The sequence below is a fragment of the Trachurus japonicus genome, chromosome 17 (assembly GCF_045865225.1).
Source record: "Trachurus japonicus isolate A0001 chromosome 17, Traja_1.0".
NCBI lineage: Eukaryota > Metazoa > Chordata > Actinopteri > Carangiformes > Carangidae > Trachurus > Trachurus japonicus.
Window position 1 is genome coordinate 11,479,257 of NC_140923.1, and position 20,122 is coordinate 11,499,378.

The following is a 20,122-nucleotide window of genomic DNA, read 5'->3' on the forward strand; positions in this document are numbered from 1 at the left end:
AAAAAAAAAAGCAAGCAAAAAAAAAAATCCGGCACAAGAAAAAAAAAAAGTCAGCCAAAAAAAAAGAAATCCAGCACAAGAAAAAAAAAGAGGCAGGTTGTTTGTTTTGGGGGGGGGGGGTGGGGGGGGGCAGCAATGAAGAACATGCATTGCTGATTGCTGTACGTTAGTAGCAGGGGTTGGACACAGAAGTGATTCATGTGCCGATTCTGAAGTAGGCCTACCGCTTAAGTTTTCGTGTTTTCATTGTCATACTCCGGCATTGAGTCAAAGTTAATCGGCTTTATTGTTCACTTTTATGGCGCTGCAGAGTTTGACAGCCTGTCTGTCACTCTGCTGCTGTCATTGAGCCGACAGTCGCTTTGTTGTGGTACGTGGTCAAGCCTCTGCAGTTTTTTTTTTTGTTTTTTTTGCCGGACTTTTTTTTTTTGTGCCGGATTTTATTTTTTTTGCTTACTTTTTTCCCTTGCGCTAATACTCCTTCGTAGGTTTATACTAAGGTCTTGGATATGGAGGTACAACCTGGAGGAGAGAACCCACACAGACACAGGGAGAACATGCAGCTCCACCCTGAAAGCAAATCAATCTTGAATGATTAATGAAGGAAAATGTCCAATGGAAATAACTGTTCATGGCTGCAGGGGGGTTTTACGCTTCCTGTACAGAGCGTCTAATTCTTAACTGCACAAACCAGACGACACTGTGGTTGGACCAGAGGAATTGAACCAGGAGCCTTCTTGCTAACAGGAAACAGTGCTAACCACTGTACCACCATGCGGCCCCAGGATATATTATAACAAAAAATGACCATAAATTGCTAATAATTAAATTAATAATAATAATTCTGGAGTTAGATGCATTGAATTTGATATTTCTGGTGTCTTTGTTACAAAAATATTTATTTATTTATTACAAAGAGGTTTAATTGTAATATTTCCACAAATAGACAGCTGGGCCACACACACACACACACACACACCATACACATGTGACAGTTGAGGTCCCTGTCACTATGCCTCCAATTGATCATGCGCCCTGGCTACTTGGCCAAAGAGATGTCCCTTTGGGTGACTGGCAAGCGTGCGTGACTCTTACCTTACCTGGGAGGTGTGGGTTCAATCCCCGCCTGGGCCCTCTTCACCTTGCCACACACACATATAGTATATCAAATACAAGTACAAATAAATTTACATGCAAACAAACAATCATAATCAAATACAATCAAATTCTTACACAAAGTGCAATTTTTTCTTCCTTTTTTGTTTTACCACAGCCGCCTGTGGACAAGGTGGTAAATACAGCCTAAGTGAGGGGGCTGGTTGGAAAATGTGCCCATTGTCATTTATTTTTATTTCCATAACTTTTTTCTATTTACTGTACCCACATTCTGTTTTTTTCTCCTCTTTTCTGTCATGTCTGAGCAGTTCTGTATGTTTTGTATTTTGAGAAAATATAAAATATTTTTCAAATAATACAGTCCAAGTATCCAGCACTTTAGCCCCATAAGTATCTTTCATCGGGGTATCTCAGTTCTCTGTGTTGGTTCTGGGGGGGGTTTGGTCTTGAGCTTTCGGCCTTTGTTAACCTCGGCGTATATAGTCTCTGGCTTGTCTGGGACTTTGGTCTTGGTGGATACATCTGGTCCAGTGTGAAACTGCACCAAAGCATAGGTAGTACAGCCTTCTCCGGCACTCTCACTCTGAGTTTGGACTGTAGCCGTCTCCTGGAAAGAAATCACAATAACAACATTGTTAGAAAAATACATGTCTGCCATTAGTTTACCAAAACACACATCACTTGAGCAGATGATGTCAGTGCATCTGAAAGTTATTGAGTTGAGTGTGAATCAGCAGAACACACAGTGCATAAACAGTGGCATGAGCATGTGGCAGGTCCTGTAGCTGCAGCAGTGACAGCAGACTGGATGAAGCAGTTAGTGCAGCAAGGAGATGGATGGATGTCAGACAGACTGACCAGTTAACAGGCAGAAGATTGTATTTCTGTTGCACAACCAACACAAAGCTCTCTCTTAAGATCATTTCTTTATTTCACCTCCTTCTGAAAACTACAATTCCTCAGATTGACTGGCCAAGACTGGGACAGACCTTATTAAATAAAACTTGATGCTTACCTGAGGAACTGCATATACTGTATTTTCGCTGTCCTTTCTTCTACCTGTAGGTCAGTCATAAAAGAAATATATGTATATATGTGTTGATTTCCTTAATAATTCAAGTCAAAGTCAAAATGTGAGTCAGGCTGGCCACACACTATATGATTTTAAATCTTAACATAAACCTATACCCACATAAACCCATAAACCTATGCATCTATTTTTTCACCCGTGCAGTTTGGTGTCCCACAGGGATCAATCGTAGGTCCTCTGCTCTTTGGCATATACACACTGCCCTTTGGCGAAATTTTTCATCAGTTCGGTATTAACTATCACTGTTACGTTGACGACACTCAAATAAACATTCCCATTAGACCCAATGACCACTCCCAACTTGCAAATATTGAATCCTGCTTAGCCGCTGTTACTACTTGAATGTCATAAAACCTTCTGTGATTAAACACCAACAAAACTGAACTACTCGTCATTGGTCCGAAATCCCAGTTACCACTCCTCACTGACCTTCGTTTAAATATCAACAATTGCATAATTGTGCCAAACCCCAAACAGTAAAAAATCTTGGCTTGACCTTTGACTCAGCTCTCTTAGGGAAATCAACATTTTCACATCTCTGAGGTCCGTCCCTTGCTAAATGCTTCAGAGGCAGAAATCTTAGTACAAGCTTTTATCTCATCTAGACTTGACTACTGCAATGTCCTTTTTTTGCAGCTACCGGAATACTGACCAGGACCAGGAAATCTGACTACATAACCCCTACATATATAATATAAATCTCTACATGGGCTTGCACCCTCATATCTATCAGATCTAATCATCCCATATGTATTACCACACTTCCTGTAACTATTTAATTGGCCACAAGATCAATAAAAACTCAGCAGGCAGCAGGATCAGGTGGGGATGCAGGTTCCATTGAATATTTTTAAATCTACATCAAAAACCTTTTGATTTCTCAATCATTTGGTATAACTTCATAGTGTTACTGTCTGTTTCCTTTGAGCAGTTGTATTTTATTGTATCATCATACATCATGTGTCATCTTACATGAGTGCGTGTCATTAGAAGTTATCACACTATCAAACACCTGAAATTACTTGATCTTTACCAGTTTCCAAACTGTTCAAACTGCTTCATCCAGTGAGCCACTGTAGTTACTGTGTTAGTAAAGCCACTTTTTTTTTCCAAAGACAGGACCGGCAGACACTTAAACCGAAAATGACCAACATGTGAGGGACAACACTGAAGCCTCAGAGCAGCAGGAAACTTTGGTGTTAGCATCGAGCTCTAAATGAGGCAAAGTGAAACCAGATGTGGAGGAGAGGTGCGCCCTATAGGTGTTATCTTGTTAGAGGTGTTAGAGATGTAGGTGTTTGTGTTAGAGATGAATCTTCAAAAGATTCTTGAAGATACAGAGGGACACATCCGCTCTGACAATACTTTTGATTTTATTCTGCTCAACTTTACATTCTGTTTTTATTAGTTTTTCAATCCCTCACAGTACCAGTGTATTAATCTGGGTGTAGAGAATAAAGAAACAATATTTCTCTGAAGTTGGAAACATGATCATGATTCAGGTTAGTAAGTTTTACTGACACACAGAAAAAGGCATGAAAACATTAAGGGTTATGATGAGAGAAAGGCTCAACAGTAATCCCTCGTCTATCTTACTCTCACACTCAAAACTGAACCTGAATGAATTAGTTAGAAAAATGCTATTAATGTTCGTGATAATATTATCTGATGATGTTATGACACACTGGAGACTAGAGATTTTCAGCTTGTAATAGGAGGCATTACTGAAAACCAAATAATATCCTGAGGTCAAAATGAATTCACTGTGTAGTAAAAATAAATCTTTTAATTATCCTGATTCTGTTGTCTAATATAGAAGTTTAGTGTAGGAAGACATATTGATGTATTCTCATGCGTGTGTTTAAAAAAACGACTTTTACTGCATCAATCTCTGCACACTGGGACTTACACTTCATGTAAAGGACGCTGCAAAGGATCGAAACCAGAACGACAACAGCAGCTGAAACTGAAGATCCAATTATGACGGCTGCATTAATAACTGTAAAGAAACAAAAACAAGAACTTTATCAGAAATGTTGACATGGTCCATACCTACAGTTTCCATGTCACAAATACTTCTACTCTATAAGCAGTATAAATACATGAGTACATGTCTGAGAGTCTTCAGGACTGTTAGACCATTATTGTTTCAAAAGTCACTGGATCCACTAGATCATATTTACACACCACACAGACTTTCTCTCGACGTGTAACTCTTGTTTCTGTTGAGAGAAGGAATCGTTAACAATCTGTGACTCTTACCAACAGGATTTTTGGGGCAGAAACCCCTGATATTCATCGTTTCATTGGTCCTGCTGACCCGGTTGCTATGGTCACAGATGATCATGTCATTCTTCAGATAAACATGGAAAGTAGAACCAGAGGTTGTGTTCTTTGACTTCCCTCCTCCCTCCTGGCTGCAGCTGGTGTTGTCACAGGTAACAGTGGTGCTGATGCTGATCTGTGAGTCCAGTGATCTGCAGGTCACAGTGAGGTTACAAGAGGCTTCGCTGTTGGAGTTCACTTTCAGCTTCACTGGAGACACTGGATCTGAGGGGAGAGTTTACAGGAAGAGTTTTAGAAACAGCAGCAGATTCTCTCTGGCAGCGTCTGAAGAGTTAACAAACCCACCTTCAACTGTGACGAGGTATCCAAGTAGTTGATTAATTTTATCAGTTGTCAGTTGTGCAGTATAAACTCCAATGTCTGATTTTTGTAGATTCTTCAGTTTCACTGAGAAATTTCCCATAGTGACCTCAACCCTTCCTCTGTAAGAGGGAAAAACTCTTGGATCTCTACCAGCTGAAAATTTCACCAGAAGATCAGTTTTATTGAGTATCCAGGTGAGATCATCATAATCCTCAGGTACATCAGCCTCCTTGACCTCCAGATGTAAATCCTCTCCTGTCTTCACAAACACAGGAGTCTGAGCTCTGGACCCTGTGGAAACAAAACAACATCACAAAATCACTTGAATGTTCAATTTAGTCACTTTGATGAGTCACATTAAACATTGATCAAAGTGATACAAGGAGGATTATGACTGAGTTTTAGAACCTATACTGTAGTTGTTGCATTGAGTGTGTGTGTTTGTTCCTTTGTTCCATCTTTCCTCTGTAATGTCCAAACTCTTTAGTGCCAACAAAGAAGGTGAAGTGTGATAAGTTTTTCCTCTAAAATGTCTCCATCTTCACTGGAGCAGAGTCATTACCAACATAAAGACATCCTAACATCATACACATGTTTCTTATTCCATGTTCTGTTACACTGAAATATTACACTTTACTTTCTCAGACACACTGCTTTTGCTCGTTCAAGCTCGTTCAATCATTATTAAATTATCTATAGTCAAAATTTTATCAGTTACTAACTTGCAGAATCTCCACCGTAACGCTGTGTGTTATACATCCATCGACAAGTGCTAAAGATAGTCTGTAATTAGCTCATGGGGAAACAACATACAGTAACCAAACAGTTCTGGGAACTAAAAAAAAAAAAGGAAGAACTGTGCAGCCATTTGTTTCCTCAAGTGGTTTTCTGTGTAAAGAAACAGGCCATTCACACGTCTTTTCTCACACTATGAAAAAACAAAACAAATCCATCAACCAGTTTGTACATTTTTCAGTATAATTAAACACAAAAGCGGCTCAGCAATGTAGATTTGTAAAGGCTGAGAAAATCCAAACATTAACTATGTTAAATTTTAAGGATTATTTAAGTTCCAAGCATAAAAGAAAGGAAATTTCAAAATAAGTTTTAAAAGGAAGTTTTTACAATTTGAAATGAGAATTAAACTGTTTTGTTAGATTTTTTTCTGGATCCAGCTACACATGATATCAGATGACCTTGCTGAGCACCCGGCTGATAGTGATGATGGTTTTGTATAATTTCTCTAACTCTAAAAAGAAAAGTAATTTTCCTTTCACACTAAAAAGAAACAGACATGTGATTTTCTGTCATTGAGGAAAGAGACAGACTTCACTTCTGAATCTACTGACAAAAAGAGCTGAGCTGAGAATCACAAAGTAGTTGCCATCAAACATTAAGGTGCAATTCCTCAAAACAATTGTTTTAACATCAAACATCCTACAATACTAAAATAGTGCCAAACTACATCAACAACACAATAAAACAATAAAACAGTATTTAAAGAGGAAAATGAATAGAAAATGGTGTTGTTACCGTGAACTTCATGTTCAAACAGCAGAGACATAGAAAGCAGAACCATCACAAACGAAGCCATTTTGCTAAATGTGCTGTGCAGGAAGTTCGAAGAGTATTTGTTGTGCAGCAGTACCTTTCCTGTAATAAGTAGGCTACTATAGCTAATGTAAAAGGCTGATTTTAAACTTTAAATAAATAATCCCCTTTTTTAATGTCAGTTCATTTTACCAAGCTGAACTTAAGGCAGCATGTTTTATTATTTCACAATAGGGTGTGGCTAAAAAAAAAAGAAGTGATGGTTTAGAAAAACTTGTGAGTGAGTTTAGTCTTCAGGGACCGTCTACAAATATCACTCATGTAGTGTACCAGATATAATGTAAAGACCCAACGTTTTTATTCTGTGTAAACTATAAAAACAGCATTTTTTAATGAGACCAAGTTTGTTCATGTGTGTGTGTTGTGGACTTAAATCACTGATGTAAAATGTTGGAGGATTTTACAGTTTTATGCCACATATCTTTCCTCTGTCATTCAAAGATTTCAGATGAGATTAGATTATGGGGGCTGTAATAAATCCTTTAATGTGGGAAATGTTCCTAAGTCTGTCGGCACAGCAGAAAATATGGAAGTGTTGCGTCTATCACATCCTTCTCTCTCTGACTTGGGAAATAAAGGGTGGAGGTCATGGCACATCTACAGGGGCAGAGCTAGACACTCTGGAGACCCGAGGCAAGGGGGCACCTTGCCACTCCCACCCCCAGATGTGGCTGCAAAAATGAACTGTTAATTAATCCAAAAATCCAAAACTATTGATGATACTTTTTTCCCTTCTTTTTTTCAAAACAATGTTCACAACTATCAGCAATGTCATGTCATGTTGTCATTGATATGGACCAATGTCAGCCGTCTCTGGTCCCCTTGCCTGCTCTGTTGCAACGCCTCCACACATCTGCAAGAACAAGACATATGGAAAGGGGTGGAAGACGACTCTACTATTCATCTCTGACTCTCTGTTGATTCACCTGATTAACACAATTGTTGTATTTCATTCAGACTTTATTTAATGCGTCCTTCCCCTTTGTCATCACTGACATTTCTTCATGACAAATGTGTGTGTGTGTCTCTCTCTCTCTGTCCAGTCAGGAAAATATCTCCAGTGAAGCAAAACACAGTCTTTAATGATTCATAATTAGCTTTATTTAATCACTTTTTTAGAGAGAAGTTTCTCCTTCGATCTCTCCAGCTGCACTTTAAACACTAATTACTGTACACTCTTACACACATAGCTCGATGTTAATTAAGAAAATATTACAAATACAAATACATGTTTCCAACATATCCATGTCCATCACACAACCATGACCGTCGTCTCACGTTTCCACCAGAGTTACCAGTGAGTTTACAGACATCACATCGTCACCTTTCAGCACTCACCTCGGCCCAAGTCCTCTTCACGTTCACCTTGGAGTCTAGACTGAAAAACAGAGGGGGGAGGGGGGCTTCAACAAAAAGCCTGTGGTTCATTTGACTTCTTCGTACGGAGAGGAGAAGCTTCTTCAAGTAAAATTACCAAATGAGCAGCTGTTTGTTTGAAACCACTGAGAGGGAGAAACAGCATTATTTTTTTCTCATTTTTCTATAGCTGTGTTGGAAGGAAGGTGTTCTAGTTTCTTCTAAGTTCATAGATTCATAGATATTCAAGGTGTAAGTGCTTCTATAGTGGTATTACTGTACAAATCAACCGCTAAGGCAGCTCTAATAGGTGCAAATGTACATCACACATATATAAAGTGCTAGCTTTCGGTTTTGAATCAGCAGTAAGTGTTGCACAATAAGAAATTCTCAAGACCCAAAAGAGATGCTGCTTATAGAGCACCGTAAACGCAGCATATTCTCTCTGTGCGTCAAAATTTTACTTGTAGTGCTACATTAGTGAAACATAACCTCCAGTGCATTTATTGTGCATGTATATATATGCACAGTAAATGTCTGTGATGGCTGTGAGTGTGTGCTTCTGTCTGGCTATCGCAACAGGAAAGATAAAAATATACGTAGTGCTGAGAAAAGGAAGTGTGGGGCGGAGATAAAAAGAACTATCATGGGGTTTTTAACCAGTGTGTTTTTTTAACGCTGGCCTTTTTTTAAATAAATGCGCGTTTGCTATATAAGCATTAGGTGTGTTTTAACCTTACATGTATAGAGGAGGATTTTACCTTTATAAACCTGTGAGTGTGGGTGTGTTTCCTGCTGACTTAAACCACCTATATCACCCACATACTCGTCTACGCCTCATACACTGGAAAGTTTACGCTCGTTTTGTCTGCCACTTTGTTGTGTGCTGTTGAGTTTTTTTCTCCTTATGACTTGGTGTCTATAACGTTTTGTTTTTTCTGCAACCCAGTCTCCTGGAAAATGTCTTTTCTATACAACTAAACTGCAAATTAAAATTTTTCATATGCAACATGTTTTTGTTTTGTTTTTTGCTTTTGTTTTTTGAATGAATACCATTGGACCAGTTGCAACATTTGTTGTATTTGTCTCCAATAACTATATAATATAACATTTATATATGATAATGAAGTCTCATCCCTCTGTTATTTACACCAAGCTTTCAGATGTTACAGCTGACCCAACCCTGGCGAATGTTGCAACATCGAACAGGGATGTTACAGGAAATCCCAGCAATTTTTTCTTTTTGTCTCACTTGTAAAGTGACAATAACTCACATGCATGACCGAGCATCGTGTGCTAACTGGAAACACCTAGATGCATGTTAACTTTGTCAAGAAAACTATGATTCAAATAAGATTTTGATGTATCTTATGAAAAGAAAAAAAAACGTTCTTATCTTCAGTATGAGTTATCGTATGTTACTGATTGGGGCAGATAAGACTTGTGGCAACTGTCACCAAAATGATATCTTGGTAGAAAACCAAATATATCTCTCTGTGAACTTTTTTCGTGTTGTTACTTAACTGCATATTTGCAACCTAACAAATACATCAACAACACATCTTCATTAAGTTAATAAAAACATAACGCAGTCGCAACCGTCTTTCATTCAAAATGCATTTGCTGTTGCAGTTTAGTTGTATATAAACACGATTATTAGGAGATAGGGAGATAGTTTGCTTCATGTTGTGTTTCATATTGTTGTTTTCTGTATGAATAAATAATCCAACCTATTATTATCTTTTTTTTAGTTATAAAACAGTACAGATGTAAATGCACACTCGCCACACAAGTGTGAATGGTAGTGGCTGTTAGGTAGTGTTTTTATGGCGTCATACGCTGCAGTCAAACCATGAATTATCCCAGCAGATGTACGACAGTGACAGATTTTGAATTGACCACACAGGAGTCTCTCGAACTCTTCCAAATCTGCTTTCTGCATCGTTCTGTGCTACTGAGAACCAAAGTATCGTTCTGATGTAAGTTCAAGTTTTCAACCGCCCCAAAAAAAAAGACAGCGTCCAGAGCTGTTTTGATGTTTTCCGATGATTTTCTGTGGACACTGAACTCGTCAGTCTTCCTGCCGTCAACCCTGTCTGTTCACACGTTGCTGATGCGAACGCTGAGAGGAGTTTCTCTGGCCCGGCCGCGCTCCTCCCCTCGCTCCCTGTAGCTCTGCTCCAGGCGGATCTTCTCCGGGTCGGACACCTCGGGCACAGTCCCGCCCCCGTTGCTCTGGTAACCGTGCTGGGGGCTGGACGGTTTGAAGACGGGCGCGGTCTTGGTCTTGGCCACTTTGTCGAAGAACGCAAAGTCTGCTACGTATTTGCCCGACGGGGAGAGGGAGACCACGGGCGGGAACTCGTAGCCCCAGAGGATCTCGTCGGGCAGGTAGGAGGTGCGGACCTGGCAGGTGGCCGAGGTCGGCTCCACCGTGGCGCTCATGATCACCAGCAGCTCAAAGTCGGCCAGCTCCGGGTCCGTCCAGCCGCCACCTGGTGGAGGAAAACGAGATATGAGGAGACTCAAGCCTGGTGAAGATTTTTTTAAATCTCAACATTTTTTAAAGCAGAAGTAAGCAGAATATTTGTGTTAATATAAGTCTTAAATAGTTGTATCTTCCGACAGCAATCACTTACATAGAGTGTTTGGTCAGAAACACGGGTCTGTCAGTCACTCTGCTCTGCTCTGAGCCGAGGAGAAAACTTTCCTTGTATCCTACAACCTTTATCCAATGAGGAGAGAGAACGGCATAAAGGGGCAGTCCTCTCTGTGTGTGCAGCCAAGGGATGCGCGTGAATGTGGGAGGACGAGGGCGGGGACTGCTAACTCCATCGGCTGACAGGAAGTTAGCCAAAACCACCGGATCGCTTACTTCTGCTTTAACTGTGACAGACCCGACACATATCGAAGGAGACGGAGCTCCATCTAAATAGCACTTTTTGTCAAACAAGTTACAATTTGACATTTTTATTACGCCCAAATACAAATGCCATTCACCTTAAAGGAGAATTACGGTCATTTTTGACCCCTAAATCCTTTTTCCTGATGGTCACCCAGTGTTGCAGAGAGCAAAAAACGCGACTAAAATTGATGCAGGCAAACCGGAGTTACACCATGGCTACAGCGCTTGGGATAGCGACAACGCTAACCTATGGGAGCAATTCTTTCAACCACAACAAACACTCAAAAAACAATATGATACATGACTCGAATCCCTACGAGACACCACTGAACTCATAGTGTACAGTGTAAACAGTATAAACTTTGTGTTTTTGCATGTAGTCACTCACCTCAGATAGCTGAACTCTGAAACATCCTGGAAAGACATTACTATCCCATCACAGAGCGCCTGCTCTCCCCGCCACAGAAACGAACACTTTTTCCTTGTTGTGATGATTTCTTTACAAAAATAAACGGTCGGAGATATTATGGACATTACCACTGCACTGCTCCACCGTTTGTTTTCAGAGTTAGGCTATCTGAGGTGAGTGACTACATGCAAAAACACAAAGTTTATACTGTTTATACTGTACACTATATGAGTTCAGTGGTGTGTCGTATGGATTTGAGTAAATGTACCATAGATATTTGATTGTTTTTTGAGTGTTTGTTGTGGTTGAAAGAATTGCCCCCATGGGTTAGCGTTGTCGCTATCCTAGCGCCGGGTAGCCATGGTGTAACTCCGGTTTGACTGCATCAATTTTAATCGCGTTTTTTGCTGCCCCCAACACTGGGTACGACTACAAAAAAAAAAAAAGTGTTATTTAGGTTTAACGTTAATTCAGTTTCAGTTTTACAGTCGTCCAGTAGGTGGCACTGCTGCAGATAAGGGGTGGTCCCAGAACTGTGGGCCTGAATCTGCAGCCAAAATGTGTGACATTTCACTTAGTTTCATGTTGCATGTGAAACTACGACCACACACGACCACGACAAACCTCACCCTTGGCTGCCCAGGCCCGCAGGGGGCTGCTGTCGTCAATGACGTGGTAGAAGGTGAGGGGCAGGATGAGGAAGGGGCTGTCGCTGGACGTGTCCACCTGGAAGGGGACGTTCCTCTGGTCCAGGCGAACCGTCTCACCTTCTTTGGTGAGAGACGTCTGCAGCAGTTTCCCAGTCACCTAAAACAAAACCACGTGGTGTTTTTGCTGAACTGTTTCTCGGATTGTTGTTGACAGATGAAAACCACACAAACCGCACGGTGACCAATGAATGTTCCTGTCAGCGTGTTCAGTAAGCTCATATCTGATCATCTGGACTCATCTATAAAACATTTACCTGACATCCAAGCAGGAGACTCTTGCGCATGTTGGCCACCCTGATCATCAGGCAGGGTCGGCCTTCGTGGGTCGACACCACGGCGTGTTGGCTGAACTTCACCGTCTCTCCTCGCTTTTTCGGCCGAGCGACCTGAGCAGAGGAAACTGTCAACCACTGGTTTCAGCTTGATGATCTCACACACAGTTTCTCACCATAGAGAGCAGTTGAGTACACCCAACGTCTCTGGTACACCACATGCAGGGTGTTGCAAATAGCTGTGTGTGAGTCATTGGAAATACAATTACACACTCTTTTGACCTATATAACTCTCTTGTATATTCTACAGTGTGATTATGGAAACTACACGGTCATATAGTAAATACAAGGCATCCCTCTCTTGTTTCACTGTATAGAGACATTCAACTCTTTGACTGTTGGCTACCTTGGCCAGGAAGGTGCCAGTGATGAAGATCTCCATCAGCATGGTGAGGACCAGCTGGATGATGAGGAGGATGATGGCCGCCGGACATTCTTCAGTGATGCAGCGGAAACCGTAGCCGATGGTTGTCTGGGACTCCAGGGAGAAGAGGAAGGCCCCGGTCAGAGTCTGCATCTGCAGCACACAGGGCGTGTGGTTCGATGGGGGGTCGAACTCTGGAGGAACACGTTTGGGGAAAATTAAACAGTATGATAACCACTGAAGCAACAGGAAACAGCGTTAAAGCAACACTATGTAGTTTCTCAACATTAAAGGGGACCTATTATGCTCCTTTTTGCACAAACTAAAATAGTTCCTGGGTGTCTTAAAGACATGTCTGTGACGTGCTTCGGTCAAAATACCCCAAAGATCAAACATCACAGCATTCTCAAAAACAGGGCTCTGCAAAACGGTCTGTTTCAGTGGCCCCTCCCTTTAAATGCAAATGAACCACTCCCTCAGCATTGCGTTACCATGACGATGTCTACTACTAGTACCTATACTGATTTGGCCAAAATGTAGTATGCAAACAAAAGCTAAATCTGCAGTAGGCAAAGTGCCAGATCTACAGTCTGCATCTGACCAGTCTACATTGTGTAATGAAATGTGCCCATGACCTAGTCTCACCCTAACCAAAGATGGTATAGAGTAGTCTTTGCCATGTAGGCTACTGTAACCATGTAACATGTAATATAAAAATGCAAAAATAAATATATAAAATAAATTAAAAATATATGCAGACTGGTCAGTTCATTGTAAAACAGTTATTTATTGATGTAAATGTGGTGATTTGTGCACATAGACTACAGCAGCACTGCTCCTCCTCCTTCTCACAGCTTCACTTTTCATTCAAACTAATTCAACTGCCACAAGATTTCATCAATGAGACCAACATTCTGCTAAATAGACTAACCACACGGCGGTAAACGTCTAAAAAACCTGCGGGTATGTTTATTAGCGATGGTTTTCTCTACCGCGATGAGCACGGACGCCTGCCCGGCCAAGGAGGCCTGCAGACGGGCTCTGCCTGTGTGAGGAGCCGCTGCAGCTCCGGAGCTCCGGTGCTCCGGCGGTCCAGCGTTACGTCGGTCCGGCGAACAACGTCGCCCCGGCGGTACGTCGCTGCTCACACAGGTACAGCTTCACTTACATGAAACGTCGGCGTAAACTTCTAAATAAAACTTAGTAAAGTGGCGCGACAGCGCTAAAACAGGCAGGGAAAAAGCAGGAAGTAGTCCGCTCCGCTCTCCACTGTGACACCAGGCACAACAGAGCAGCATGGGAGGAGGCGGGGCCGGCTGGAGCAGAGACCTCGGCATGACCATGTAGGGGAGTCCGGCACGCATCGACGTAGACGCGAGCTCATGTAAAAAAAAACTCAGCGCAACCGAGTGTAACAGGTGTGCAGAGAAATCCCAATTATCTAGCAGGGTTTACCTCCAAATGCATTAACCTCAGGATATGACACTTCCACGGCCTCTAGAACCATTATCCAACATTTTAAACATATATAAAAGTCTGAAAAGCTGGAAAAGCATAATAGGTCCCCTTTAAAGAGGAACTAAGCAGAATTTTCCCGTGACTAACTACATTTTTACCTTAAAGGGACAACGAGGAGTTTGTATTTGGTTATAAAAGAGTCTCATATTAATGTGGATGAATCTCTGTTACCCACACTTGTTAATGGGTCCATTTTCAATAAATATATTGTTTTGTCTTCATCGTTATTTTGATATTATTATTATTTATTGGTCGGCTTGCCCAGCATTTCCTACTTTCGCGGACGAAAGGTCATTGGAATAAGGCCACCAAATTGCCGTTCATGGTCGGAACTACGACGGTATCTGATCGTCTTCGAACCTCCAACTTTCATTCTTGATCAATGAAAACATTCTTGGCAAATGTTTTGGCTTTCGTGCGTCTTGCACCGGTCCAAGAATTTCACCGTGCACGCAACGACTCATGGGAAATGTAGTGTGGGAAACACTTCGCCCACTTCCAAAACTCCTCGTTGTCTCTTTAATTAAAAAGCACCTTTGCGTAATTGTGATAGTTGACTACATAACAACCTTGCAACCTTGCAACATCAGTGCAGTACTTGTCCGCCAATAAGACTACACAGATTTACACGTCACAACATCGTATATGTTGGATTGGATGGATTGATTTTTCAGCGGCTTCATTTGAAAACAAATACACATGGCCAGGCGGAGGGTCAGCAAAACAATGGAAAAGTGACTAGACTTGCATAGTTCCTCTTTAAGATAATGTTTCTAAACTCATATAAGTGGTAGAAAAACAGTTAATAGGATGAATCGTGCCGCCGCTGCAGCCTGAGTGGGGTCGCACAGACTGAAACTGGCACCAGTACCGGTGGTACGGCAACAGCAACAAATTCACGTCAGCTGCCGTGCTTCTCTGGTAACGAGGTAGCAGACATTGCTCTTCTCAACCAGAGTACCAGTAACCACGAATCCTACATAGTGAGACTTTAAAGTAAAGTTGAAGCTTTGTATTTGTACTTGTATGAGCAACCCTCACAAGGCGAGTGGGAAGAAAGGAAAAAGAAAAAGAAAAAGAAAAATCCCCCCACCACTTGTTTCACATACTATCTGTCTGTGGTGAGGGTGAGGGTTGAGGTTTTTCCTTTTTTGTTCATGTTTTTTCCTTCTTCTTCTTTATCTTCTACTAATATCACGTTAAGGTGAGCTAACACTAGAAACATGGGACATTAAAGGAGGAGAGATGGAAACAACATCCTAAGAGGAGTCAGTAGAGGTGAATAAAACATCAGCTCTCTACAAGGATTGATATATAAAATAAACTTAAAGCAGAAGTAAGTGGTCCGGTCATTTTCGCTAATGCTGCGTTCCAGGCAGGCTTTTGAAATCGTAAGTTACAGCTTCAAGTCACAACTTACGACTTTGTAGCGTTCCAGGGAACCCACTCGTGTTTTTCCGACCTGTTTTACCGGTGAAAGTCACTATAACGGCCACTCGTAACTTCTGACCGGTGAACTCGTACCAGATCGAACTGGTACGACTTCACGGTCGGAAAAATACGAGTTTCCTTGAACGCACCATAACAGTCCTCGTCCCTACGTCGCCACATTCACGGCGTTCCTTGGCTGCACACACAGCCCTGCATGCCGTTCTCTCTCCTCATTGGATAAAAACTGTAGGATACGATAAATGTTTTCCCCTCGGCTCAGAGCAGAGCAGAGGGACTGACAGACCCGTGTTTCGGTCCAAACACTCTATGTAAGTGATTGCTGTCGGAAGATATAACTATTTAAGACTTATATTAACACAAATATATCACTTACTTCTGCTTTAAGAGGAGCTGTACAAAGTGTGGTCTGATTGTCTCTGAGGTCAAAGGTCACTTTAGCTAGTCCCCACTCAAAGCAGGATCAGAAAGCAGATCATCGTCAACCTTGTTGTTGTCACATTATAAAAAAAAAACACAACTAGTTTCACATCTGTCTGTGGTGAGGGTTTGTTTTAAAGGGATAGTTCAACATTTTGGCAAATTCGCCTCGGCCCTATTGCCATAATCCCTATAGTCATAGGGGTAGGTTAATTACCTTTAATTATCAATGTTGTTTTGAGATCCAGGGGGAAATACACAATCCTGCATACACAATCCTGCATATTCACCACGCAATGAAATAATCATGTAACATTACGAGACAGAGTTGTTTTGGAGCCAAATGCAGCCGGAACTACATTACAGACGGCTGCTGTGCGGAGTGATTTCAAAAGTGCAAGTAGTTCAGAATATTTGCCTCATGTGTCGTAATGTTACATGATTAATTCATAGCGTGGTGAATGCGCAGGTCACAACTTGTCCACCAGAGCGTTTTGGAGTTGTTGGATTGTGTATTTGATTAGTTTGATGAGGGACAGGGGACCTGTACCGTTCACCTCCATTGTGTTCACTGAGCAGCTCACGTCTCTGCCCCGCCGATCTCAAAACAACACCTATAATTAAAGGTAATGAACCTACTGCTATGACTATAGGGATTATGGCAATAGGTGAATTTGCAAAAATGTTGAACAATCCCTTTAAGGTTTTTCATAGTTGTCCCTCTTCTTCCTCTACAACTAGTATCACATTCAGGTGAGCAAACGCTAGAAACATGAGACCTTAGGGGAAACGAGAGAGAGGAACAGGTGTGGTTAGAAGAAGATGTGAGATCATTTCCTGGTATCAAAATGAAGTTCAGGATAGACAACACCAACAAAATAGCACAAACATCTTCAGTTTTACAGCACGGCCCCAACTGTCATTTGCTCCAGCTGACTCATAATGAGCAGCAGAGACCGGTGCACGGGGGGAGAGGAGGTGTTCTCTCTGAGGTGTTCAAGGTTTCTGGATGACTCAGCTATAGGTCCCACCACAACTGTATTATTCTTACTTTTAAAGGAGCAGCTCCTATGGAAACTATGAAGAGAAGAAGGTCTGATTATCTTCTCAGCTGGGGCTAAAATCTTTAAAGGGATAGTTCAACAATTTGGCAAATTGGCCCATTGCCATAATCCCTTTAGTCATAATAGTAGGTTTGTTACCTTTAATTGTCGGTGTAAGCTATTTTTAGAACGGCGGAGCAGAGCCGTGAGCTGCTCAGAGCTACGCTACGGAGGCTAATGGGATTTCTTGGTTTCCCTCATCAAACTCATCAAATACACAATCCAACAACTCCACAACGCTCTGGTGGACAAGTTGTGACCTGCACATTCACCACACTATGAGATAATAACACAACGTTACCAGACTGAGTTGTTTTAGAGGGAAATTCATGCAAAACCACTGATGCGCGTTCCCATCGGAGGCAGTTTTTCGGCAAGCAACAACTCTAAAACAACTCTGTCTGGTAACGTTGTGTTATTATCTCATAGCGTGGTGAATGTGCAGGTCACAACTTGTCCACCAGAGCGTTGTGGAGTTGTTGGATTGTGTATTTGATGAGTTTGATGAGGGAAACCAAGAAATCCCATGAGCCTCTGTAGCGTAGCTCTGAGCAGCTCACGGCTCTGCTCTGCCGTTCTAAAAATATCTTGCACCGACAATTAAAGGTAACGAACCTACTGCTATGACTATAGGGATTATGGCAATAGGCCAATTTGCCAAAATGTTGAACTATCCCTTTAACCTTCAACATATTCACAGCCCCCCTCGTCCTCTCTCACCCAGCAGGTCTCCGTGCACGAGCGCCACCAGGTACCACAGCACCCCGAACAGGAACCAGGTCCCGGCGAACGTGGCCGTGAACAGGAAGAACTTGTAGCGCCACTGCATGTCCAGGAACGTCGTCCAGAGGTCGCGCATGTAGAGCGCGCTCCGCCCGCTGACGTGCTCGATGCGCACGTTGCTCCGCCCATCCTTGGACAGGACACGCCTCCTCTTCCTCAGAGTCCCGCCCCCTCCGGCGATGCCGCCCAGCAGGGGCTTCAAAACGTCCGTCTGTGTCTGGGAGTGGCAAACCTTCTGGGGGGAGGAGCTACGGGAGGAAGGGGGTGTGGCCGACGTCATCTAGGAATAACGAAAAATATAAAGAAAAAAAAAGTGGCGTTAATGTGTGTTATATATTTAACCCTCCTGTTCCATGTAAGCTCCATCCTTCCTTCCTTCCCTTCGTCCTTACTTCTTCTTCCTTCCTCTTTTGATCCAATTGACCTGATCTGTTCCCTATCCCTCCATCTTTCTTTCCCTGCCTTCTTTCCTCCCTTCTTTCCACAATCTTTTTCCCCTTCCTTCCTTCCTTCCTTCCTTCCTTCCTTCCTTCCTTCCTTCCTTCCTTCCTTCCTTCCTTCCTTCCCCCTTCCTTTTTGACCCAATTGACCGTATCTGTTCCCTCCCTCCTTCTATCTTTCCTTCCTTTTACCCGTCCTTCTTTCCTCCCATCTTTCCCTTTGTCCTTCCTTCCTTCCTTACTTCATTCCTTGAATGAATCTGTTCCCTCCCTCCATCTTTCTTTCCTTCCTTTTTCCCTTCCTTCTTTCCCCTCCCTCCCTTCCTTCCCTTCGTCCTTACTTCTTCTTCCTTCCTCTTTTGACCAATTGACCGTATCTGTTCCCTCCCTCCTTCTATCTCTCTCTCCTTCCTTTTACCCGTTCTTCTTTCCCCCCATCTTTCCCTTTGTCCTTCCTTCCTTCCTTCCTTACTTCCTTCCTTGAACGAATCTGTTCCCTCCCTCCATCTGCCTTTCCCTTCTTTTTCCCTTCCCTCTTTCCTCCCATCTTTCCCTTTGTCCGTCCTTCCTTCCTTCCTTCCTTCCTTCCTTCCTTCCTTCCTTCCTTCCTTCCTTGACCCAGGAGGACAACAGGAGGGTTAAATTGGCCGATGTTATTTATTAGCTAGTTAGCTCTGCCAAGGAGGGTCAAGGTTATGTTCCATTACATTGTAAAATGAGGAATTTTTCAGCATTTTCATTAATATCACAAGAAATAAGAGTTTAAACTTTGCTGTAAAGGCAAGAAATTGAATTTTGTGTATAGTTTGATGCAGATTTAGATAATTTTCAGATTGTTTAGCTTTGGTATGCAGATTAGTTTTAAGGGGTTGGATTGTGAAGTTTTTATTTATAATTACAGAATCAAGTTGGATTATTGGACAAATTTTACAATATTCACAACATCAGCATGATCTCATACTGTAATGTCTATTCAAACGTTTCACTCTGTTCAGGGAAAGAAAGAAACTTCCCATAACGACGTCACTCTTTGGTAGTTTCCCCTGCAGCGACCTGCTTCCGTTTTCAGGGTGAATGTAACTCATCATTAGTTAGAAACAAACCTGTGGCTGTCTATATTCAAATCATAAACCAAAATACAATTAAACACCTGGCAGACAAGCTGATGTCAAACACTTATTTTTAAGTTACAAGGCAAAAGTCAAGTCATTGCTCATTTATCCGTTTCAGTGGAAATTTTGGGGGGGTAACTATGGTGGGAGTTTCCTGTGGTTTTCTAAAGTTTTACTGTACCGTGGTGTCAGTAAATGCAAACTAGTGGGTAACTGATCCATCATCACACTCTCATTACATCACAAAACTCTTCTCAGGCTTTTTCACGAGGAACAGGAAGTTAGTTTTACAAATATGTCCTGTTATTTCCAGACAAACGATGATTACAACATCTGTATGGATGTACTGTTTGTACTGTGTGTTTGGTTCCCAATCTGTTGACTCATGCAATATTTCTGAAGACTGCAGACTGTCGGGTTAAACTCCAGAGACAGTACGATCAACACCCTACACCCAAACATCAGCTCTCTACAAGGATTAATATATAAAATAAAGCTGTACAAAGTGTCCTCTGATCATCTCGATCATCGTCAACATGGGAAAGAAGTGAATCCTAATGATGGCAGTCGGATCTTTCTTAACTTCATATTTCTTCTCTCTCTTATCTTATTTCACACTTCTGCACACTTTTTTTTTGTTTTTTTGGGTGGGACAATGCACATAAAAAAAAAAAAATTAATAAAAAAATAAAAAGTCGAATCTCTCTTATTTTCATATTTCTTCTCTCTCTTATCTTATTTCACACTTCTGCACA

General features: G+C 41.8%; 2 protein-coding genes across 5 annotated transcripts in view; both read right to left on the minus strand.

The window, feature by feature from the left end:
- Nucleotides 1-1,213: 1,213 nt before the first annotated feature.
- LOC146970178 (uncharacterized) lies at nt 1,214-6,449 on the minus strand. Its single transcript, XM_085804647.1, has 6 exons — nt 6,389-6,449; nt 5,006-5,146; nt 4,469-4,756; nt 4,116-4,205; nt 2,132-2,175; nt 1,214-1,723 (listed from the first exon to the last, which is right to left on the minus strand). Exons 1-6 carry the CDS (start codon nt 6,447-6,449, stop codon nt 1,514-1,516), a joined length of 834 nt encoding a protein of 277 aa, XP_085660773.1. The 3' UTR covers nt 1,214-1,513.
- Nucleotides 6,450-8,877: 2,428 nt separating this feature from the next.
- Nucleotides 8,878-20,122, minus strand: part of LOC146970179 (ATP-sensitive inward rectifier potassium channel 10-like) — a 17,147-nt gene continuing 5,902 nt past the window's right edge. For 3 of the 4 annotated variants that reach the window (XM_085803695.1, XM_085803696.1, XM_085803694.1), the window contains exons 2-6: nt 17,753-18,095; nt 12,525-12,736; nt 12,101-12,232; nt 11,766-11,943; nt 8,878-10,317 (exon numbers count right to left, since the gene is read on the minus strand). In XM_085803695.1, the coding sequence (XP_085659821.1) occupies nt 9,923-10,317; nt 11,766-11,943; nt 12,101-12,232; nt 12,525-12,736; nt 17,753-18,095 (1,260 nt within the window). In that variant the 3' untranslated portion in view covers nt 8,878-9,922. The remainder of the gene's footprint in view (nt 10,318-11,765; nt 11,944-12,100; nt 12,233-12,524; nt 12,737-17,752; nt 18,096-20,122) is intronic. The other variant, XM_085803697.1, reaches the window with a different exon arrangement.

Coding starts and splice junctions, on each gene's coding strand:
- LOC146970178 (XM_085804647.1), bottom strand. CDS start 6,449: ATGGCTTCGTTTGTGATGGTTCTGCTTTCTATGTCTCTGCTGTTTGAA. Junction 2,176..4,115: donor CAGCGTCCTTTACATGAAGT/GTAAGTCCCAGT, acceptor ACTGACCTACAG/GTAGAAGAAAGGACAGCGAA. Junction 1,724..2,131: donor CAGTATATGCAGTTCCTCAG/GTAAGCATCAAG, acceptor ATTTCTTTCCAG/GAGACGGCTACAGTCCAAAC.